This window comes from Micropterus salmoides, unplaced genomic scaffold (genome assembly GCF_014851395.1).
Source record: "Micropterus salmoides isolate LMB-PRFRI ecotype aquatic unplaced genomic scaffold, ASM1485139v1 Ms_hic_scaffold_15, whole genome shotgun sequence".
Lineage (NCBI taxonomy): Eukaryota > Metazoa > Chordata > Actinopteri > Centrarchiformes > Centrarchidae > Micropterus > Micropterus salmoides.
The window spans coordinates 6,623,624-6,648,531 of NW_024040596.1; the positions used below are offsets into that span (position 1 = coordinate 6,623,624).

At 41.5% G+C, this 24,908-nt stretch overlaps 1 protein-coding gene across 4 annotated transcripts in view; it reads right to left on the bottom strand.

Moving 5' to 3' along the window:
- The window catches only part of LOC119903877 (neuropilin-2-like), a 93,159-nt gene that overhangs the window by 35,308 nt on the left and 32,943 nt on the right, over nt 1-24,908 (bottom strand). For all 4 annotated transcript variants that reach the window (XM_038720149.1, XM_038720147.1, XM_038720150.1 and 1 more), the window contains exons 5-11: nt 22,449-22,604; nt 22,178-22,347; nt 17,687-17,842; nt 8,851-8,995; nt 5,337-5,512; nt 4,419-4,592; nt 2,791-2,935 (exon numbers count right to left, since the gene is read on the bottom strand). In XM_038720149.1, the coding sequence (XP_038576077.1) occupies nt 2,791-2,935; nt 4,419-4,592; nt 5,337-5,512; nt 8,851-8,995; nt 17,687-17,842; nt 22,178-22,347; nt 22,449-22,604 (1,122 nt within the window). The remainder of the gene's footprint in view (nt 1-2,790; nt 2,936-4,418; nt 4,593-5,336; nt 5,513-8,850; nt 8,996-17,686; nt 17,843-22,177; nt 22,348-22,448; nt 22,605-24,908) is intronic.

Consider the following 24,908-nt stretch of genomic DNA (forward strand, 5'->3'; position numbering starts at 1 on the left):
TTTCTGACAGTCTTCTGAAAACGAAATGAAAAAAACTTCTAAACATGCCACCTCTTACGTCCTTTATTAAGAATAATGGATGGTAATGGTAATAATGGTAGGAGTTAAATTAGAGTTAAGCTAAGAAGTAAACAGGCTACAAATGTGTATAATAAAGTAGGCCTGTAAGACCATAATTCACACTCAGCCATAATGGATGAAATGTGTTGCTAAAAGTTTCACTACATTTTCAGCTTTTCCTCTGAGTGCGTTATGTTCTCTATTACATGTAATAATAGATAATCCTCCATGTTCTCCGAATGGTAATCACAGTACTCACTTGTCCTACAAAGTAAAATCTTTCCCTGAGGTAAACTGTTGATGTAAGTGCTTTTCTTGATGTTATGCCTGCATTGTATTTTTAATATAGTCATAGTAACCTGTTAAAACTTGTGTTAACAGTAGAGGATGTCCCATCTCTTCCCATTCTCGCCAACCTCTTGGCTACTCCTGACACATCTAGGATGCATTATTCCCTTTGGGCTCTCGCTCTCTCTCTCTTTCTCTCTCTTTCTCTTTGTTTCTCTCTCCCACACATACACAGTGTTCAGAAATACAAAATTCTAGCAGCAGCCATCAGTTGAAGCCAACAGCCCACGTCATGTCCACTGGGAACTGGTACGTGCCATTTCCTGTTCTTGTCTTCACCTCTTACATGTTACAACCTGACTAAAGCAGTAAGATCTGATGGCATGAGAGGAGAGGAGAGGAGAGGAGAGGAGAGGAGAGGAGAGGCAGAGGAGAGGAGAGGAGAGGAGAGGAGAGGAGAGGAGAGGAGAGGAGAGGAGAGGAGAGGAGAGGAGATTGGCCATGGGTAGGATACACATAAGCCTTGTTTCCATCCAATTGTCATGTGAATTTTAAATGTCACAAAAAAGAAAACAAAAAGAAATTGCGAAATAAGTACGTTTCCATCAGCTGGTTTGGAGCAAATAAACCAGGCTACGGCAAGCATAGTTACGTCAGTAGCTGACGTTACACATGGCTGTAATAAAGACATATTGATTCCAATCCAGAAACAAAACTAGTCGCATTAACCTGATGGCCATTGATCTTAGAAAAATGGAGAGAGGTCCTCAGGAATGTGATTCAAGCGTTAAAGTTGCTACCAGCCATGTCTCATATGGGAATATCCAGTGTTATGCCAAGTTTTGCATGCACCTCAAAATAATGCTTTTAAACGCTATAATATCATTTATGGGGTTCATCAATGGTGATAAATGTATGAACGTTTTATTACACTCAGCAGAAGTAGCATTCATTGAGATTCAGCAAAAAATATGTGGTGCTAACCCCGTTTGATCAGGGTGCAGAGCAAAGTATCTGAAAAGGACCTTTAAGAGGTGAATGCATAATTTGGCAGAACAGATGATGAAGGCTACCTGCCGAGATTTGCATCCACCTCTTTTCTCAGCACAAATGAGCGTTACCAGCCGCGAGGTGCATGAAATTCTCGGCAGGCATGCAGAACTCTGCACAACCGTGTAAACGACGACAGCAGAGACCAGTTCACTATGTCAGAACTTATTCGGAAAAAGTGTTTCTATCTCCCATTTAGCGCATTTACTTACTTTCGACAATTTTCTAATGCGATACTTCAAAATGCGCATTAAAAAACGTTGATGGAAACGCGGCTATAGTTACTGTTGTTAGGTGTGTCATTACTGAGAACGTATCTGGGCTCTGAGTTCTACATAACATCGGACAGGGCATTAAGAAAAATATCACAACTTCAGAGACAAAGTCTATATTGCTGTCGAATTTATGCCACACATCATTATTGCTCAAGTTCAAGAATAAATGTAGGGAGATTTGTACAATGGCATGCTTTCTTACTGAAGTTATTGTACAGCTGAGAATAATTTTCTTCCCACAGCTAACAAGCTCCATACAACAGTAATATATTGTAATAAATTGTACTCACACAGGCTCAATAAAGAAACATATAGACAAATAGTCTGCATGCATCCTCTTTACGCTAAATCACCACTCTTTCAAACAACAGTTGACCATGTACTGCACCTAATCCTTCACTACACACTGGCTACTTATAATAGGCTGTGAACACAATACAGTCCAACCACACAGCTGGCCACTATTAGTAAAAGTCCCATGACCTAGACATGTTAATCCCTGTCCAGACATGCAGCAATACCTCCTATAGAGCAAGATGATTAAAGTCAGCCACTATGGGGAATGCACATAAGTAAGTATATGCACACACGCAGTCAAGTACACACATATACATATACATATACTCGACATACAGAAACAGGGATACACAAAGCCACAAATACAAAATAAAGCACACACACATTCTAAATGGACCTAAACACACATTCAACCATGCACACAAATACACACTAATTACAGATGTCAGAGAGATTAATGGTGTGATTTACACAGCACAATTCTAACACTAATGTGTTGCTTATAATTATGTTTATGGATCATGTAATATACATATATGCTGAAGTATCATTAATTATGATGATATATGTATTTTGTTTCTCACAGCTTTACAGTACTTTTTCAAGGCTGTGTGGTTTATGTTTGTGTCATGAACAAAGGAGTGCACTAATGCCGTGAATTAGTGTGTTTATGTCTTTATCTGAGTGCGTTTGTATGCGTCTGAGAGTTTATCTGTCTATATGACAGTGTGGGGATGTGTGTGTGTTGCATGTGCACTTTTCTTTCTGGAAGGTGTGCGTAGCCCTCTGTTATCTTACATATGCACGTGTGGGTTCTTACCAGGCAGGTCACAGCCGAGGACCTCCATCCTCATGCCGATCCCAGCGGGCGACCACCTCTCCGGAAAGACTCTGATGTACTGGGCCACTATCTCATCAAACCTCCGCACCTCTGGAGTATCGTAGTGGCCATTCCCCTCGAAAATCTAAGAGGAGGGAGGCAAAGCCATGTTGACCGTGTTGGTATTTGTCTTGAGAGAGTTATTAGAGAGTTCTTTCTTTTCATTTTACAGCAAGGGATATTTAAGGTTAGAACATTTCCCCTCCAGTGTGAACATTTTGTTTTCCTGCAAATTTTGACATTGGTAAGTTCAGTTTGTGCACACAACAGGAAAATATGGTCAAGCTCTGTAGCCCGCTCCACTGATGACAGCTGCTTTCTTTGACTGAAGCTCAGCACGGTAAGATCCTGCTGTGTTTGCCCAGTGCTGACTTAAAGGGAAAATAAGTATCATTGCATTGAGTTTGTCTTATTTGTCTTAAAGCCAAAGCTGCCTGAGACGTGTCTAAGATACAAAATGATGAGGGATAAGCTTTTCTCCATGTTTGCTTGATATATGTGGCATCTGTCAGAGTGGGTGTGCTAACACATTGTTCTTTGGTGAAGACATCATTGAGAATGAGTATCCTGAAACAATGGAGAAAGACTTAAACGCTGCAGAGGTAGTTAAATTAGTCATTTCACCACTACACCGTTCATGTCTCAATGAAAAACAATAGCAAAATGGTGAGCATGTCTCTCCAAAGTCATATAACACTTCTAATCAGCATTGTTTCCAAGCACAGTATGACATGTGTCGTAAGAATAACAACAGAGACTCTGTTCCTTTGATTTTCAAGTAATTTTTTGAGGCAGCTTGCAGCAGCCTCTGGCAAAAACACAAAATTTACTATAAGCTCCAATCCTCTCAAAATGTGGGCTGTGAAAGTTGTAGTATTGGTTTCATTAATGGAATTGTATCTTCTGTCTTCCCCATTTATGGAACTTAAAAAAAATGTGTGATGAATTTCCCAGGATGCTCATTTAAAAAGACAGGCAGATGAGAGAGAACAGGATTTTAGCATCAGGAGAAAAGCCAGGCACTCAGTAGTACTATTAAAGCATTTTAAGACAGAGTATCTGAAAGGAGAACAGAGTTTAAAGTGCCCTGTCTCACAGTACGTTAAGACTGCCAGCAGTGTTGAGTGGTGAAGCAGGAAAGACATTTTTAATTAACACCCATGAGAGACAAATAGAGAATGAGTGAACGACAGGATGAGACACAGAGAAAAGCAGAGAAAGAGTACAGAGAACTTAAAGAGAGGCAAAGACAGTAGCAGGGAGAATGAGGAGTGAGGTGATTAAATTGAATTATTATCTGAGCTGAGGCTGTAATAAAATGTTTTTTTTCTCCTGAAAATGACAAGGCTGGGTGAGAGAGAGAGAGAGAGAGAGAGAGAGAGAGGGGGGCAGAAAGGGAAAGGAAGAGAGGGAGACAGAGGGAGAGCAAAGAGGGAGATGAGTTGAAAGACAGCTATAAATAAACTACAAATGAGGGAGAACTGACAGTGACAATCAGAGAGAGGAGAGTACATATGTATGTGTCAGCCAGACAGATATTGTGTGTGTGTGTGTTCCCCTTCTTTTACCTTAGCAAACCCAGTCTTGCTGTCAGTGATGTAAGTCCAGTCTTTGCCGGTCAAGCTGTGGGCCAGTTTGTACTTCCTGACAAACGCTCTGTTCTCAGCACTGGTGCTGCCCTCCAGCCCTCTTGCACCCTGGGTAATAATGCCACGCACCATCTTGGGCACACCAAGGTCCGCCTGCAGCACAGACAAACGTAACTATTATTGTTAGGTCACTCTCTGCACCACAGAAGCCAATCACTTTCCACATCCCCTGACCATTGTGCCAGCTCTGATTCTCCCTACAGCCTACACAATCGATCCACGCTGGTTTTCCATTACAGAACTTTTAACAAGTTGTCAGGCTTAAGAACTAAGTTCTTCTTTGCATTTAGAAAATCAAGCCAGTCTTGTTTTCACACTATTTTGCCATATAGCTTATTCCCAGTTTTTCTAAGTGTTGCAATATCCTCTGATACATCGTTTGTTTCATACAACTGATTCCAGCACCCTTTTCTCTGCAAAGGGGCTTCAGTAGTGATTCCAGTGATTTTGTTCAACAGTTGTTGCCATTGCAGATGCTGTAGTAAATTATGGTTATTGTTTCAGGTTTGTTCTATTAGTCTTGTCTTGATGGGAGAATGCATTTTGCGCACAATTTAATTTTAGGAACTTCTCCCCAAATGGAGATAATAATGGAAATAAAAGCAGAACGAGTGACAATGGCTACAGATTACGTTTTGTTCCTGTGGTGGAAAAAGTGCAAAAATATACCGACTATAGATATAATATAAAGAGGCTCCAACTAGCAACATTTACTTTCTGATGCGATAAAATGAAGCCCACCAGTGATCCCTCCAGCTATATCCCCTTTTGTAACGGTTCTGTAGAGCATATACTATAATATAAAACAAGATCACTCATACGGATATGATGACGTACCTGTAGCCACTCTTCTCCAGCTACAGGCTGTGTCGGGTTGGGAAACCAGCCTGACCGACTGGCCACCAGCCTGGCTGACCCCATGGAACCGTGGATGTCTCTCATGGACGACGCAGAAATCTGAGAGTCGGGGATCAGCCCAGACAACATTCCTTGCAGCTCTGAGCAGGGGGCATCTGAACAGGAGACAGAGGCAGGATGGAATAAAAATACTATATCGACTTCTATATATCGCAGTCTAAAAGGTTTTTTCTCTGTTCTCTATTCAGTCTGGCTATGAGGTTGCTGCTTTGCTAAACAGCTTATAATTCGAAAACTGAATATGAATTTAAGGTCAGGAATAACCCTGAATTTATGTGCTGTCAGAATAATGGGAAAAATAAGTTCCTGTCTGGGAAAATTCCCTCGAATGCTCCGTCAAAGTTGGAACAACAACTGGGAAAGTCAGTGATACCTTGACTTCCCAATGTAGGAAATGGCACCATCCGAGGAACAAGTGAATGCAGCATAATTGGGTGTCACCATTTGATCGCATCTTGGAGCAAAACTCCTGTGTGATTGTGACATGATTTTGTTAAAACAACCACTGCTGTGATGCACTCCGCTGCTTTCCATCAACCCATTTCATTATTTTTCCTTCCTGCGGCTGCAAAGTTGATGCATAACTTTAACCAAGATACCAAAGGGGATTCTTCGTGGGGAATTGAGCCAGAAAACTCCCAAATGGAAGCACTAAATGAAAGCATGTTGCAGATCAAAGGGATACTGATTATTACACTGACAAATGTGTTTTAGTCTAACAAGCAGAATATGTTATTTCCACAAATAACGAAAAAAAGCAAAGGGAACAAAACAAAGTGACCATTTCTATTTGAAAAAAATGTATAAAAAAATGTGGGATAAAAGGAGAGATAAAAAAAGAAGATGTGAGGGAGGAAAAGAAAAAGAAGAAGAAAGAGGATAAAAGGTGAGGAAGAGGAGTTAAAGGACAAGAAGGAGATAAAGAGATGGACAAAAGGTCAAACAGAAAGATGGACTGTAGGGAGAGCAAGTGAATAGAAAGGGTGGGAAAGATAAAGAGGGGTGCTAGTGAAAAGCAAGAGAGAGAGCAGATCGACAGTGAAGGGTGACGTTGATTGATGGTGACATTCTTCAGGTCTACATGGAGATGAATGTTTAATGCTGTGACGTTTGCAACCGCGCCTCACTATGGTAAATAAGGAATCAACAATAAACAACAACAGCAAGGACCATGCTAGATGAGCTCCCTCCAGCTCTATGGCAGACGTGAAAACTGATTAGCAAGAAGAAAATTCTATTATTATTTTGTTTATTCTATGTTTCTTATTTTTGCATCTATCTATTAAAGCTGCTGCACTCCAGCAGGCTTTTTTAATACAGGAGTGCAGCGGGAGTGGATCAGAATATCATCTCTGGAGATCACAGTAGCAGAAATAGCTAGATATCGCACACCAGCATGAAAACTCACATTCACACGCACACACACACAAACACACATGCACTAAGCAATACATGCACTAACACATATAATTTGAATAGTCAAGGTCTCTCACACAGGTTGAAACACATTTCCACTCACATACTCTGATGTTTAGCCCACACATGGGTGCACACACACTTCCACTGTGCTTTTCATGATACCAGAGTCGTACAAAGCCGTAAAGTACATCATTGAGGCCGTTGATAGCTGAAACACATCCACACGACTGCAGACACACACGTATAGCTTTGCAAACGCGTACACTACACAAGCCTGGTGAGAAAAACGATAAAGTTGCTAAAAATAAATGATTGATAGATGCTGCAGGGCTAAAATAAAATGAGATTAAGGAAGGAGAGAAGGAAGGATGGAGGAACGAAGAGATGAATGAGGCAGGGACAGGGAAGATTTAAGGGAAGGGATAGGGAGGAGAAAATGAGAGACAACAGGAGAATAAGGGGAAAGGAAGCTGTCAGCAAAGGCAACAGAAGGACAGAGGACAAAGTAGAATGAGAAGGAAGAATAAACAGACAGACACTGAAGAGGGATGGGTAGAAAATGGCAAAAAAGTAGAGAGAGAGAGACATAAAAGTGTGATTTACTTTAATGACATGTCACTGACTGACTGCTTTATAGGCCTGTGTAAGGCATTATCACATTCCCCCTGGCAGTGCGTTCAGGTGTGTGCTTGTCAATATGTCTATGTAAAGGGTAAGAAAAAGGAAGAATACTGCCTTGCTATTAGCAGGTATGTTTGGTTATAAAGTTTTCTCTGCAGGTTACAGACATACCTAACTGAGACTCTATTTACCTCTAAAGTAAAAAAACTACAAAAAACCTCTGTTGTGCTTCTCAACAAAAGCCAAGTCTGAAACTGTCAAGATTTTGCATATAAAGTCAGTGTTTTCCTCAGGCCCGAGATGGATTGCAGACATTACAAGGCAGCAGAGATGGTTGATACAGAGAGAAACAGAAATGGCCAAAAGATGTGTTGAATTGGTTGTCGCTGCTGAGAGTATAGTCAGAAAATTAGGGTGATATATATAATGCAATTTCACTTGTTAAAACAGGGTAAAAAAAATTGGTAGACAAGAACACAGGCAAAGAAAACTTATTTTTGCCACGTCCATGTCTCTTGAGTGCTCTCTCTCTCTTTCTCTCCCTCACTTACACACACACACACACACACACACACACACACACACACACACACACAAAAGCAGTATCATATTGTTTTGGTGTGATTGTGATTTGTGTGGGTGCTGAAATAGCCCGCCTAGATAAGAGCATATCTGTCCCTCTCAATGGCAGCAGAGAGAGGCCCTAACCTAATAATGATACAGTGGTGCTGGGACACACACACACACTCCAATGGATTGAAACTCTCTCTCTTTCTCTCTTACCATTTCCGTAACGCACAGACAGACACACAAACACAGACAGTCTAATTAAGTTTTATCTATTTATAGTATTGAGCTGATTATGCTGGTTGAAATCGTGTTTGTTTGCCAGGGCTGCAGATGAAAGCTGAGAGCCTGTTACTCTCTGATGTTATCACCCACACATCACACACCAGTATTATTCTATTAGGACTGAGTGTGTTTCTTTTAGCGTGTGTGTGTGCGTGCGTGCATGCAGCGTGTGAGTGGGAGACAGAGAGGGAGGATATGTATATGAAAGAGCGAGGGCAAGAGCACGAGTGCACATGAGAGTGGGTGTGTTGTGTGCATGTGAAAGAAAGAGAAACAGATGACAGAGGAAAGTATGAATAGAAGCATTGGATGGATTGATGGAAGGACAAATTAAGGAATTATTTATCATTAGGTCGAATTAATAGAAAAAAAAATAGCCTTTCACATTTCCTTCTTCTGTTCCAGGAAATAATTTTCTAAGGGAGTGATTTTTGGTATGACCCACCTTCTGACCCGATGTAAAAGCCAGTACGTCCCATGAGGAGATGGGCCAGAAAAGGTCTTAGAAACTCTACAGAAGAATCCGCTTCATCTCTCTTACCTGTAATCTGACAGCCGTAAAGCTCGAACCGCAGAGCAATGCCGTTTTTCCACGTCTGAGGTTTGATTCTCACGAAGCGGGCCAGGACTGGCTGAGGGATCCGATTGAGAACCACCTCCGTAGCGTCAGCATTGGCATGGAAAACCTATATGGAGAGGGGAACAGATGGAATTGAATGATATACATCAATGTCTGTAGGGAATTTCTGTCTGTTTTGCTTTGATATATGCATGTGACTGTTTTACTGCAGAAAAAGTTTTCAGTGAAAAAGGTGAGGGAAGTGGAGTAAGCTTATTAATCCTGATATTGTTCCTAGAGAGACATTTTGTTCACGTCCTAAGATTTTAGCCACATTGTCAGTCTGATCATTACTGTCAGTTGGTCTGTCGGTCAGTCAATTAGTTGGTAAACAACTTTTGTCCTGACTGAAATATCTTTGGCTGGATTACCTTGAAATTCTTTACAGACATATCTGCATATCTGTGGGTTTAGGGTAGATCTGGAGTCAGACTGTGTTTAGCCTAGCTTAGCATAAAAACATGAGTCAGGGGGGAAACTAGCATAGTTCTGTCCACAGTTAAAAAACACACCGACCAAAAACTCTAAAACTATTTAAGCTTATTTACACAGTGTGTAATATTTGTTTAACATTGGAATATACAAACATGTAATAATGACAATTTGTAATTTTAGAAGGAGTTACATTGACAACTGTAAGATAACTAAACAGCCAACCATTTAAAAAGTCCAAATCAGTGCACAGGACATTAAACTAGACTATTACACAACAGGTATCTAGAGCAACAATATTTATGGTTTGGACTAGACAGTTTTATTGTTAAACTGACTCAGGACAACATAATTTAACACGAGGGAAAAACAGACTTCTACGTGCACATACACACACACACACACACACACACACACTGAATATATTGTTTCTGTTGACAACAAAAGAAATTAGTGCAAAAGTTTTCCAACACACTTACACAGACAATCTGAGGGAATGCAGTGTGTAATAAATCAAGGGTGTAAGTATGTGGGAGAGCATCCTCTTCTCACGTCCTCTTGACTTAACCACACGCACACACAGGAAAACATAATTGTTAGTCCTCCATGCACAGAGAGCAAAGAAAAACACACTTTGTCGCCCCTCAACGCACAGACACACACTCACAAATGCACTTCAAACACAGCTGTCTCACACACACACACACACACCAAAGAACACAGGGTGTCTTTCCACTGTCTTACAAAGTGCCCTTCCAGCTCCCACACTTCACACACAACGCACACAAATAATTTCCTTCGAAAACACACACAAATACAGATAAAAAAGAAAGTGAATGCAAGCGCACATGGCCGGAAGCAGTCTTTTGACACCATGACTTTATATCTCTGTCTGTCTGACAGAGTGCCATGTCTCTCTCTCTGCCTAGAACTGTCATCTCTGTTGGGCTCACCACATAAAACACAGCTGGGCCTCTGCTCCTCTGCCTATCATTTCACTTTCTATCCTCTGTCTTTCTTTTCGACACATCTTTCTCTGCCTCTCTCTCTCTCTCACTGCCATGATGATATACTGTTGTAAATTTAAGAAAAAAATATCATTAATTAGAGAACCTCAAAGGCTGTTTTCCCTCTGTGTCTCTAACACTCTTTCTATTATGTTACATCAGTACTGAAAACACAACATAGTGTGTTTATCACAGAGAGCAGAAAACCGCATTCACCAGAGCCAAAGGCTTTGCAATTACTTGCTTGGGTACTCATTTATAGATGTTCGCTTTGTTTTAGGAGTCTGTGTGTGTGTGTGTGTGTGTGTGTGTGTGTGTGTGTGTGTGTGTGTGTGTGTGTGTAATCCACTATTTTCCTCCTGTTCCCAATCCATTAAACAGCAGGACCAGTCAGGGGTGACAAAATATGGATGAAAGGGGTTTCTGACTTACATGAACAGTAGCAAGCTACTAGGCCAGCTGGGAATTGAACCCATGACCCACTGGGTGTACGATATAAAGTCAGACCCAGTGAACTCATGCCCTTACAATGGCCTTAATACCAGAGACTGTCACCAGTTAAATGATGGAAAAATGCCTAAAGGCCCCAAAAGACTTAATAGGATTGTGGACTGTAATTACAAGTGTGTGTGAGTGTCAGTGTGTAAAAGTGTAATTATGAAGTCTCACTCTTTGGAGGAGTTGGGGGCTGGCGGGTGTTTTCTGATTTCCCTTGGTGCTCACTGAAACATTTCCTCAGCAAAAGTGTGAGAATGTGTGTGTACGTACAGCCTTTTGTCACTATCCTTGTGGGGACGCGACAGTGACATAATGTATTCGCTATCCACTTACCCTAACACCAACCTAATTCTAACTCTAACCCTAAAACCAAGTCTTAACTCTTAAACAGTCTTAAACTTGTGGGGCCCAGCATTTTTGTCCCCACAAAGCTGTCAGAGCCCATAAAGTGGGTGTTTGGACCCCACAAATATAGTAAAAATAAAAGCCCACACAATTGTATGCATGTGGTTTTATGTGTGTGTATGTAAGTGTGCATACTGCATGAGTCTTGATTCACCAATCTAGTGTCCATTTGTTTCTCTATTACCAGTTTTGTTCAGGGTCACCAAACAGAGCAGCAGCTGTATTTTAGCTTCTACTTGATGCAAACCTTTCACTGTCACAACTGCAGTTTTACAGTCACTTCATTAAACTGAAATCCTTTCGGTAGCAGACTGAAAACATGATAGGAAAATACCAGCAATGATCTCTGTTAGAACTCATCGCCACACATACTGATCTATCTTTAGGACATCCGTCAGGAAATGGTTAAATGTTCTGAATCGATGCTAAGCTGACCCCACTGCCAAAATTTAAATGTGTTTTTCTACATAGTGCAGATTTTACAATGTGTATCAACCCACATTGGAACCCTTGAAGCCTTATGTGCAATGTGTGTCACTTGTTATTTGTTAATGTATATTAAACAGCCATTAGTGAAAGGTAAACTTATCTATACTCAGTTTTCCCTGGTTTTAATGAGACCTATCGTTCTTTTCCACATTTTATGACTTATAATGTTGGATGTTCGTGTTAAACATGGCCAAAGCTTCAAATAATGATGTTGTGAGCAAAAATCTCAGATTTCCTCCTGTTCTGAACGCTGAACGTTTTGAACTGCTTTTTCTACCAACGGCTCTGTTCTACGTGATATGGAGCTAGACGGAGCCGGTGATCCATACATGGTCATGTGCTCCACACAGCAACGGCGCAGCTTCGCTCAGCCAGTCTGTACCGCTCAGCGACAACAGCAGCCTGGTAACATGCTTCCGGTCTTGGCCGATCAGAAGACAGTGGGCTTTGAGAGGGGGGGCCTTAAAGAGACAGGAGCATCTCCAGCTTGTTTCAGACAGAGGCTGAAATGTAGGCCCACATGAAGAGCCAGTATAAGATAGAACTTTTTTTTTGGATCTTTGAATAATGCAAAGCTGCCATACAGGAGTCACAGAACTACAATATAGGACTGGAAAAGCAGTATAATAGGTCTCCTTTAATTTGCATTACATTGCTTGGCGTAGATTAATTTGTACTTTAATAGTAAGTGTTAAACTGTTAAACTGTATAATTATGGACAAATATTTTTTGTGAAAATATATTAAACAAAAGCTCGTCCAGGTTTTGGCTCTGCAGTGAGAATCCACACTGAGGAGGTGTAAGGGGATATGTAGCATCTCTGAGGTCTTACACTCCTAAATTCACAGTTAACGGCCTCTCTCTAAAAGGCTAATCAGCTAATGGACTCCACCCGCAACCCAGCTCAGGTTATTGTGTGTATGTGTGTGTGTGTGAGAGAAAGAGAGAGAGAAGGTGTAAAGTTAAGCATCAGTTCAACCCAGTGTTTGTGGTGTCAATTTGCCTCATCTCTTAACACGGGTGGAAACATCTGACCATTAACAAACCTACACAAAACACACACAGACAGACTCTCTCTCTCTCTCACATACACACACATATAGGCCAAAACAAAAAAGCGGAAATGTTGTTTAACACCAATACTATAAGAACAACTCCAAGCAAGAGAAATCTACCCATTTCAAATTGTATTCAGTGAAGGTCAAAGGGGATAGACATGGAGTGAATACTGTTTTCACCTTCATTTACACACACCTACTCTACTGAATAACAATAGTGTACAGGGCAGAAGGACACATATTGTGTAGCCGCTTCTGGTTTGGAGTCAAAAGGCGACTAACCAGGTCCAATGTGTAACTACAGGACAGAATAGGAGCTTGACGAGAAACATGTTCACCTAGTGGGAAAGAAAATAACAGGTGTGTGTGGGTGTGTGTGTGTGTGTGTGTGTGTGTGTGTGTGTGTCGTGAGCCGGCAGGGCCACAGTCAGTCAGCCAGCAAGGAACAGTGCAGACATGCTGAATTATTCAAATGTCCGTGCTGTGTGTTTTGCGTGTAGGTGTGTGGATAGAGTTATAAAATAGTAAAACACCCCCCATCTCCTCTCATTTCATCACACAAGGACAAATACACACACACACATACACACACACACACACACACCTTTGCACATACACAGACTTCAGGGAGGTAACCTGTCTTTGACAGCTAAGTCATGGAAAGTGTGACAGTACAGTCCACAAATCTCACAAACCAAATGACACAGAGCACCCTTATAATATCCCCCTTTGTCCCTTTCTGCTCTTTTTCTCTCAGCTTTTCTTTCTTCATTTGTCACACACTATTTTCTCCCTCTCTCCTCTGACCTCTCCCTCCCTCCTGATTTCCCTCACCTCGCCTCGCCCCACCCTCCTCCCACTACTCCCTTCTCCTGACATCCTTCCAGGCTGTGTTGCTGAGACCTCTGATCTATCCAGAGGGATTTGTGGTCAACACCCTTGTCTGTTATTCTCATTATTCCTCCTCTCCTCCATGCCTCTGTTCATCTGTCCATCCCTCTTTCTTTTGCTCCGTGGTTCCCCTGTGAACACTTCTTCCCCCCCTTCTGCCTCTTTCCTTCACTCACTTGTTCCCCTATGAACCTCGGTTTTCTCCTTTTGGTTTCCACCTCTCTTCCTCCCTCTGCACAGCTCATTTTCTCCCCTCTCTATCAGTTCAATGCTTGACTGGTTGACCTTGTGTTTTCTTTCTTTCTTTCTTTCTTTCTTTGCTATTTTCAACTCTCCAACACTTTCCTCTCATCACAATCCCACTTCCTCCCTCTCATTCCATCCATGTCTGCTTCCTCCATCGCTCTCCATCCATCCATCCTCCCTCCCACAGATTAAGGTGGGAATTGGAGGTTTTGGTCTTGGCCGAGGTCCAGTGTTGTAATGACCACAGACAGCTCTGCCTGCAGCACTTCAGCAGGGCTACATAATGACAATTGTATCACGTCAATCTTAAATTTACCTCTACCAACAAAAGGTCTCAGACTCCTCCAGATGAAGACTCAAACTGAGACAACATCATTTCTTAACTTGAGACCTCAGGTCACTGAAAAACACTCCCATAAGGCCCACGTCCATTTTGATCACTGAACACTTTTTATCTTCTTTATTGCTTTATTAAGTTCAAATGATCTGACATGACCTGGTCATCAGGAGGGGATTTGAAAAATGGCTTCAGCGCAGTAAAAACAGGAACAGAGGAAATAAACATTTATGGATAATAAGACAGGGAAAGAAAACTTAAAATACAAATTGGTTGGGAATCTCAACTTTTTAATTCCAATAGCAAAGCAGCACAGCATATTGGCTCTGCAAAGATGTTCACCCGGTATTCTTATACTTGACTTATGCTTTGCCCATCTGTTTCTTTCCCCTCTTTCTCTAGTGCATGTCTTGATTCAGTATCTGTCATTTGTGGGCCTGTCAGTAAAATGTAGGAACAAATGATGTATGAATATTACTCACTCCAAAACGTTTCTGCAAGTTAACATGTATTCCATATGTCCCATCTGGTTCACAACGGGCCTTTAATGACATTATCAAATACATTACCGATCGCACAAATCATTGTGATGTTGTGTGACAGTGGTGCCGCCCCTGGGCTGGCTCCCAGATGTTTAAAACCAGAGTGTGTGCGTGTGTCAAATGTGCATAGTGACTGCTTTCTTAAGAGTTACTCATCTGAGACAAACATACAAAAAGAACGAGGCTGTAAACATACATAAATCCGCATGCATGTATTTGTGTGTGTCTTTGTTGTTGTGTGTTAGCATGAGCACAGACTCATACCTTTTTCTCTATCCATGTGGCTCCCATTAATTTTTGTCCTCCTTTAATGCCTCTTGCTCATAAAACACTAATTCAATAATTCTTCCAGATTAACGCACACACACACACCCAGCCACCAAAACCATCACTGTAGCCAAGCACAGAAAGTCATTTGTTCGAGCAGCCGAACCTTGCCTGTCTTATTTCATGATGACTTTCTCAGAAACATGTGTGGGGAGGGAGGGCAAATGATGGAGTGTCGAGAGAGGGAAAAGGGGAGAGATGAAAAAGAGTGCAAGAGGGGAAGGATAAGGTGAACAAAGATGTGCAGAGAGTGAGTGTGAAGACAGGGAGGGGAGATTTGATGGATGAAGAAATTTTAAGAGAATTAGTGAAGGGGTGAGTGAATGAACATGTCAAGAGAGAGATGGATGGATAAATGGACAGTTCAGAGCAGGTTCAACAAGTTAACCAGACAGGAGCTTGTTCACTTCTATATATCCCTTGCGTTAGTCGAACAGCCACTTTATCTTGAAAGAAAGTAATAAATAAATTATTCTATGTGGCTTGTGTGTACATTTAAGTTCAGAAAAAGAAAAATCTGACATGCTTACCACTGATCCTTGTATGAAATGATCCAGGGTCTGCTCTCAATTATATAAAGAAAAACCTTTCCTTGAAATGTCCTTTCAATGCAGACACAGCATTTTCCACACCCAAACTAAAAAGCTCTGCCAAAAGATCTTCTTGGCCATTGCTGTTGAGCTATTTATATAACATTAAACCCACAACCTCATTTACACCACCAAAGTTGCAGGAGACAGTTGGCATGGCAAGGCCGATGCTGACTGGCCGTCTGAGGTATGTCAGCTGAGAAGGGACATTAGGTTCCAAGATGCTGACACACTTGTTTCATCATCAGATAAATGAATAAACAACTCTCCTTGTCTTTTTTCAACTCTCTCTGCTTTAACTTTGCTACCTTTTTCATCTCTCTCTGTCAGGATAGAGAAAGCACCATAACATATAAACCAAATTATAAGCATGTATACAGTATTTTCATATATTTATAGATAATGTGCAGATGGGATGATGATATACTGTAGTGCACCAAATGAAATGCCCGACAACCATGAGCCGAACCACCAGATTACTGAGCAGACTCTCTCACCAGGGGACCAAATGGCTCAAAAGACCCTTACCAGTTGGCAAGAGGTGTGTGTGCGTATTTAAAAGACAAGAGAGGGATATTCTACTAGAAGCTGCTGCTGATTTATCCTAAAGCACACACACACACATTGATTTGCACATACATGTACACACACCCCTCTGTGTCTCCCCTAGGCATTTGACTCTGAAGCAGCTTTTCAGGGTTATGAGGGAATCAAGGGGGATTATGGGTGGTGACACCAGCAAATAACCTCCAAACATCATCATTAATCCATTTTGCACATTGGATTTTTATTGTTTCATTGCCTAGTGTCAGCAGCATATCGCTATTTGACTGACAAAACAACTGAATGGTGAACTGACTGATTAGTTGAGCAATTTCCAGATTGCAGAAGCGTAGGCTTATTTGCACATACTAAGCCAATCAAAGAATTATAATTTTGGTTGACTAAGCTTTATAGCCATAAACCTGATTTAAAAAAACTTGCTTTACTCTCCCTTCCTTGTCCTCCTTCTATCATCCCTCAATTTCTTTCTTTATTTTCTCCCTTTCTGTCTTTTTTCACAACTCAACTGTGGTTTATCCATCAATCACTTTGCTGGGAGTTAGCAGCAGCTATAAGCCTTATGGGATCTGCAGTCCACAGAGGAACCCCAGATGGTTAGACTGAATCTCCTGTTTCCCTCTCACAGCAAAATAAGCATTTTTATATATACATCTGTGAGTGTGTGTGCATGCATTAGTGAAGGAATAAGGGTTTATAGCACAAAGGTAGACGTGGTGTTACACCGCAGGACAAACATATGTGAGCTCTATAGCAGGGGGAGAACGGCTGTGATGGAAAAAGCAGCCACAACCACTGGAATGCTCCTGTACTTTAATTGCAGTTGCAACCATTTTAAAGACCCTCTGTACTGTCTGCTTCATTTCTTCTAATCGGCACCCCCAGACTGCAGCACACTCACTGATGATTCATCATGTTTTAACACCTCTGAGAGAAACAGCTTAGAAAACAGTCCAACCAGGTCAACATTAGGCAGAACTCTGACCAGTAACAGAAACCAGATGGGATGCGAAAAGCAGACTGCACAGTCTAAGTGTAGCTGTGTTCGATGATGTAAGGTATCACTTGGAGCTTGGAGACGTGGGCTGATTCTGGCTTGGTCGTAAACCCTTAAATGTAGCCAACTGAACAGCAGTGGTACGGCTGTAATTGCAGACACCAGTTGAATTTTGGGCTTGTGGTCAGCTCTCGCTGCATATGTTCCGTCTCATATTTTTCTCTGACTCTTCCACGTGAGTGCATGTTGCGGCATGTGTGACACCGAAGAGCATCCAGACTTTCTCTAGTCACCCAGAACTACTTTGCAGTCCATGCATTGGCAGGAAAATGTGGCTTGTGTTTGTGCATGTGCTGAGTGTTTTTGTATTTCGCCTACCTTATGATTCTTGCCATGTCTGTAGACCATCCAGTCCTCTCCATTGGTGCTGACCTCCAGCTTGAAAGTGGTGACATGGTAAGCCTTTTGAGTTTCCTTCGAAATGGCGCCCTGGGTGGCGATGCCTGTAAGCACCTTCAAAGTATGGAGGTCCACCTGTTGGTGGATAAAAATAAAAACATCATAAACAAAGCTGACAACTGATCATTCAGCTGGATGAGTGTTTGGTGTATAAAAAGCTGAAACACAAAGTGACAATACTACTGATGATGGTGATGTTTTGAAAAAAAACTTATCAACAATAAAAACTGCTTACAAAATGAAAAGTAAACACCCACTGAAAGCCCAACCAAGCTCGCTAACCTTTGCTCATCGGAGTCTAATCTTATCCCCGAACCCAAATCATACTCCTGACAAAATGCCCTCATGTTGGAGCTCTTCAAACATTAAACTGGTTAAACACATACACACAAATATACACTTGAACTTATCAGCATCCACTCTCACCTTCACCACTCCCTTTATCCTCTTCTTCTCATCTCCTTCTTTCTCCCTCCCTCTCCTCTCTATGTCTCTCTCTCCTGGCAGATTGATAGTAATGACCTGGGGCTCAGTTTACTTTCCTCCCATACAATAGCCATAATCACCTCCCCATCCTGAATGTGGATGCTACGCTACGTGTCTGGCATGCTGCTAGCTGTGTTGCATTATACATGGACCGTGTACTGTGTGCTGTATGCAGAATTCAGACTCCTTCATTTCAAGGTCCCTAAAGTAGATACACATTTGTTTTGCTCCACAGTGCCCTAAATGAGTAGCTCAAGAAGAACAATAGAGATGTTTTCAGAGAGTCTATCAATTTGCAAGTGATATGAAGAAAGAAGAGATGATATTGTTTGGGAAATATATTTTAACACTGCTCTTGAGGAGCACCTGCCAATGAGAACCACTGTGCTTCAATGGATCAAATGATGATAACAGCAGGTTTGAAAACAGCTCCGATCGAATGTATTAATCCACACAAGAAGTTATAATTAGCTTTGAATTAGTAGAAATAGTAAAATTTATTTTCGACACCACTGAATGAGCTCTGCATTACTGAAAGTTGAAGGAGTTCTTCTGGGGTCTACGATGATTTTGTCGAGGACCATAGAAGTTACATTAACAGTTTCTTCCCAGGAACACAGCACACCTGAGGTACACCTGAGTATTTCGCATTTTTAACATGTTTACATGAATTATGTTCTCTGCTACATCGCGACAGAGATTTTGAGATTCAAACCTCTACTTCATAAAACAAGGTTTTATAGCCCCAAACACAAACACACACAGGTCCCAGTTTGGTCTGGGGAGGCAGAGACCATCTCCACATTTAAAAGTACGCTTAAGGCTTTCCTATTTGACAAACCTTAGGGCTGACTCAGGTCCCAACCCTTAGACTGCAGGGGGACTTTCCCATGGTGCACCTCTCTTCCCCTCTCCCTCTCCATCTGTATGCATTCTTATAACATTAATGCACATTACTAACCCGACTTCTTCCCTCTCCCATAGTCTTGTGCTTTCTTGTCCCTCTACTCTCTCCCCCTATCGCTTTCTGCAGGTGTTTCTGGTTCTGTAGCTGTAGAGTCTGGATCTGTGGTTGCGGGCTTCCTGCTGCCCTCATGTTCCTGCTGGACGCCCACTGCTACAATTATTATTATTATTAGTCCTATTATTATTATTATGAGGTAACCTTTGTTATGAATTGTCACTATATAAATAAAATTTAATATAATACAACTGAATATGCAAGAGAATATAGGCAATGCAGACAAAAAGAGGCTGCAGACAAATAACAAGCAGAAGATGAGAAAGGTTCTACAGTAGGTTGTAACATTTGTTCTCCTCCATTGGAGCTGTTGAAACATGTCGATTAATCACAACTTGTTGTGAGTGTGCGGTGTGTGTGTGTGTCTGTGTGTGCTGTGTGTCACACTGGAGTATAGTACAAAACACCAGGGGAGGTAAAATGCTGTGTTTGTTATCTGTCAGAGAGACAGGTGTTTTAGATTACTTCCAACACACACACTCTCTCTCTCTGTCTCACACACACACACACACGCGCACACAAACACGCACACACGCCTGCACGCTTAGGGCCAGACAGAGATCCGCCAAGACAACTAATCGATAGTCCAGAACCGAGCAGAGGAACAGATGAGAGGAGGAGAGGTGAGGAGTAAGGGAATAAGAGAGAGAGGAAGAGAGAGAGAGAGAGATACTAAGTGAGCCTTCCCAGGGAAGGCTTCCCATCAATCACCCAAGTTGTTAGAATAACAGAGCCACCAGATCCCACATCATCAATCTGCACCACACCTCACTGGACCAGACCAGACCAGATCAGAACAGAACAGAACCAAACTGAATAAAACAGAATAGAACAGAACAACACATACGCTACATTAGAAAATGTGCACTAGAGAGATATTTAAACCACACACATGGCTCTTGAGCCAACACAGCAACACACACATGCCTGAGGTCCATGGGTACACACTTCAACAAACACACACGCAAACACAATCACACACACATGCAGGAACACACATGCACACACTTGGTTATAAGAGACCACGGGGTGCAAGATGCTAGAAGAAGAGGCATGTTGGCATTTATGACAGCTGCTCATCAAGACAGGAGGCTGCACACACACACACACACACACACACACACGCAGGGGCCTTGGTCTCAGCTAGGTGTTAACGCAGGGGAACAGCTGAGAGCCTCTGTGGAACGCAGCGACCCGACCACAACACCAATGACCAGAGAGAGACAGAAAGACAACATGAGAGAAGTAGAAGCTTAATTCCCAGCCAAGCTGTCAAGTCAATTTTATACAACGATCTGATGTGTCACGAACAATAAAATCCGAATCCGGGGTCTTTCCATGGACTGAGGAGATTATGCGGACAATCTGGATGTCAGGGGAACAAAATCAGGAAGAAAAAAAAAAAAGAGAGAGTCCTTTAAGTGATTCTTGTGGAGCAAATTCTTTAATGTCAGCTAATTTTGAGAGTGAGCTGGAGAGAGTGAGCAGTCTGCTTACAGCTGAGGTGAGACAGGAAGGATGTGTAAGACTGATGGGACCTTGGCCTCATGCTGCCTCTTGGCCACAGTCCCTTCCTGTGTTTGCAGGCCCAGAGTTTGGCCACAGTGGAGCTCTCAGAACTTCTGCTTCCAGTTAACATGTGTCTGTGGTTGTGTCATTGTTCCTACAAATGAATAGATGAGGTGCTTGTGTGGTTCTTGTCTCTCTGAGCAATTATTATTTCTTAGAGGGAGCACATCTTGGGCTATCTAATCACAGGCTTCTAAGAGGATGGAATATGTTAGCTGCACAAATCAAGACTAAAACCTGCAAGCTTTTTTGTTCTTTTTTCAAAAAAGCTTATTGGCAATGAGCAAAGCAAAACCTGTGGGCAGTCATTGTAAGGCTACAGGAAGGTGACACCCAACAAGATAATCTGTTGTTTACAGACGGGTCTCACTGAAGAGTGCCTTGTGGGCTGGTTTGAATTCATTTCTGTCTGAGGGGTGAGTGAACCTCACACTTCCCTTCCCCTCTCACCCAGACAGCCTCATAACTCAGGCTCAGCACAGGGATGGCACAAAGTTGGCACTGTGATAGAATATGGGAAACAATGCCTTACCCAGGCATCTAGCTGCTAAACCTTGATATCACTACACCTCCCACTCTCTCTCTCTCTCTCTCTCTCTCTCTCTCTCTCTCTCTCTCGCCTATTCTCTCACTCCCACATACACACACACACACACACACATATACACAAATACATACACACACATTCAATGAGAAATATAGCTGTGGTGGAGTTATTATGTGTGATATGTCAACACAAGAAAAAATATGTTAAAAATAAGAGTGCAATCTTTTAGTTTAGGCAGAGTAAACTTTTTCAAGAATAAGAATCTGTATTTCAGCATAAGGATTCTTGGATTTGTGCCACGTCCTGATAAAAAAATAAAATAAAAAAACTAATAATCAATAAAAGTAATAATATAGGATTATAGGATAATAGGGCTAATAATAATAATTGTAGCAGCTGTGGTGGAGCAAAAGCATGGGATCAAATGGATATTGTATTGCAAGATCAAATATTTAGTTGAAAACAAAACGTTTGTCAGTGAACATTTTACCGATACGTTCTGTACAATTTTGTGACTTGCCAGATCTGTAAATTAGCTAAATTTCCTTAATATGTTAATAGAAAACGCATCCAGACTTCATTACCCTTCCTTCAAAGCGTATTAACTAAATTAGTTGTGTGTCAATGTAATTTCCAGGGGACAGACAAGGTTGGTGTACCTCACCTTTTGAGCGGTAGGTGCATGTTCAGTTCACATTTAACAGAGATTAGTGTCATTTTGAATGACATTTTGAGGAGCCCCTTGAATACTACTTTGTTTGCTCCACAGTTGAGGACAAACTCGTACCTGTATGTACTCCCTGTTGCTGTCTTCGTTGGGTGTCCATCCGTTGTCATTGTAATTAAGCCTGGCCTGACGTGGCAGCCAGTGTCCATCGTAGAAACTGGACGAAGCAGTGATCTGGTCATCCGTGATCTTTCCTGACTCCAGACCAAATGCATTACTACAGTGGAAAGCTACAAGAGGAGGAGGGGAAGAGATTTAGACTCTTTTAGAATATTGTAGCATTTCTAAATGCATTTTAAAATATAAAAAATCTGCGCTAACTTAAACTTACTCTCACTGACTTCCTTGTGGGTCATGTTATATCGAGCTGAGAAGCCATCTTTAGCCACAGCCATGTCAGTGTGGAAAGACAGAGAGAGAATCCCAGTAGATGATTGGATCTCAGGAGGCACCCTGGTCCCGCAGTATCGACCAATCAGAGGGCCAACTGTCAATCAGAGATGAAGAAGTATTGGGTTAGTCAACAGTTACAATTCTGCCAGCAATTTCTATATGTCATCATTTGACACAATGCACTAACTGTGTTGGTTACACAAGATGTTACAAGGATCTCACTCTCACTGTCAAGATGGTTTATTGATTTATCATTCCTATACCAATCCCTTTATACCGTAATCCTCCTCTATTCTTTGCTACGTGTGTTTTTCTTTTTACTTTCTTCCATTATTATTACTCCCTCTTCCACTGTCATCTACTTATCGCTCCACCCTCTCATGTCATCACCTTTCTTTTCTTCATCTATCACCTCTGTCCCTGAACTGTACATGGTTTTATTATGTGTACTGTGTGTACTATATATACATATATGTGTGTTTGTGTGTGTGCGTGTGGATCTAAGTGATTCCTCGACTGTCTCTAATACCACAACTTATATACGTCAACATAAACAGATGAGTGTGATTTAGAGTCCTAGGGTGTGTGTGTGTGTGTGTGGGTGAAAGGATGGGTACACAGATAGTAGATTCATCCTGCTACTCCCTGAGTCCTCTCTCACACTTACAGATACACACCCGAGGAGGCTTGTGGAGGAGGAAGAGGAGGTGGAAGACAAGAAAATAGCCACCAATCAATCAGTGCTATTGATTGTTTTCTTCTCTTTTGGAACGGGTGTATATTTGAAACAGGGCTCTTGAGCAGTTATAACTTTTTTCTTGAGGGTGGTGAGGAAAAAAGGAAAAAAGAGAAGAGAATCTCAAATCCACAGAGATGATTTCTATTAATAAATGACCCATGTTTGCGCACAATTCTGGTCAAACAAATAAAATATTTTTTATATTTGTCGTTCTCCCTCTATGTTTTATGAATTTAATTTCAGTGGCATTTAAAAGAGGCAAATGCATAAACACAAACACACACAAAACACTTCACATTCTAGTTTTCTCTCTCTTTACTTCTTGCACTTTAACCAGTTCAGAATTGAGTTCTCTGATTATCATGTTTCTCTTCTCCCGTTCCTTTGAATAAATAAATTTTTTAAGCCAGCTCTTTCAACCTCTCCTCCCTTCTTCAAACACCTTTCAACTGAAAAGAGACACTCGTGGTCATTCTCTTTCCCTGGCTGTCTTTTTATCTTGTCCTCTCTTCCTGCTTAGGACTCTACACTTTTGCAAAGGGTGAAACTAAGTCCTTCACCTCTGAATCGCATCCTATATATTTCCTTCCCTTTCAACCTCCTCCCACTTCATTTCACTTTGCTTCCTTTTCTTTCATCCTGCTATCCTTCTTGTGGTCTCTCTCCATCACTCAGAGGAGATGCCTTTCATCCTCTCTTTCTCTTCCATCCTTCTCTTTTTGCCTTTCTGGTCATCTTAATTTCCTGTTTTCAACTTTGCATAACCTCTCTTGTCTTCTAGTTTATCCCCTGAAAAAGGAGTGAAGATGTTGGGGTTTTTTTCTGATTCTTTTTTTTTACCACGGTCTTTTCTTTGTACCATCTCTCTGAATTTTCTTTCCTCCTCAGGCTTAATTCACATGTACAGTAAAGTTAATTAGAAGAATAAAAGCACCACTGTTTGCTGTCTTTTACAACTAATGCTATTAAGTCTTTGCTGGCTGATTTCTAAGTACAGTACTTACAAATTGTTTATACAACTAAAAACAATGGATGGTATTTAATATTACTGCAATGATATGGAAATAGTAAGTATCACACAACCAACTATTTAAAGTTAAATAAAATAATATAAAATACAACAGCAATTATTTATCTGACAAGTCTTCCTTCCTCTTTTCCGGTCCCACTTGGACACCCTTCAAATCCCGGTTTCTCTTTTCTCCCAGTCCTCTTCTTGAAGGCAGACCAGAGGTCTTCTGGCCTTCATTTATTCTCTCAACATCTCCTTCCGTTGTTCCAGTCTTCCCAGCAGTGGAGGACTTTTCGCTGCCCTTCCACTGCTCATCCTTTTCTCTCTACCTCTTCCATCTCTTGAAACTAGATCCAAGGTCTACATACCTTAGATGTGTCTTTCTAAACTCTCCCAATCCTTCTAGCAGCTAGACCAGAAATATCATAGCCCTCTACAGTTGCTCCTCTCACCCCCCACTCTTTTCTCCCTCCTCTCAGCAACTCCTACTTTATTTTCCCCTTGAAAAGTTATGTTGTTTCTCCATGGTAGGTGCCAACATCCTGCCTGTAAGCTTGGCTTTCATCTACCAACGCATAGCTACTAAAATAGTTGCTACTCCACTTCAGTCAAAAAGGATGTAGGCAGCGCAAAATACACACCATTTT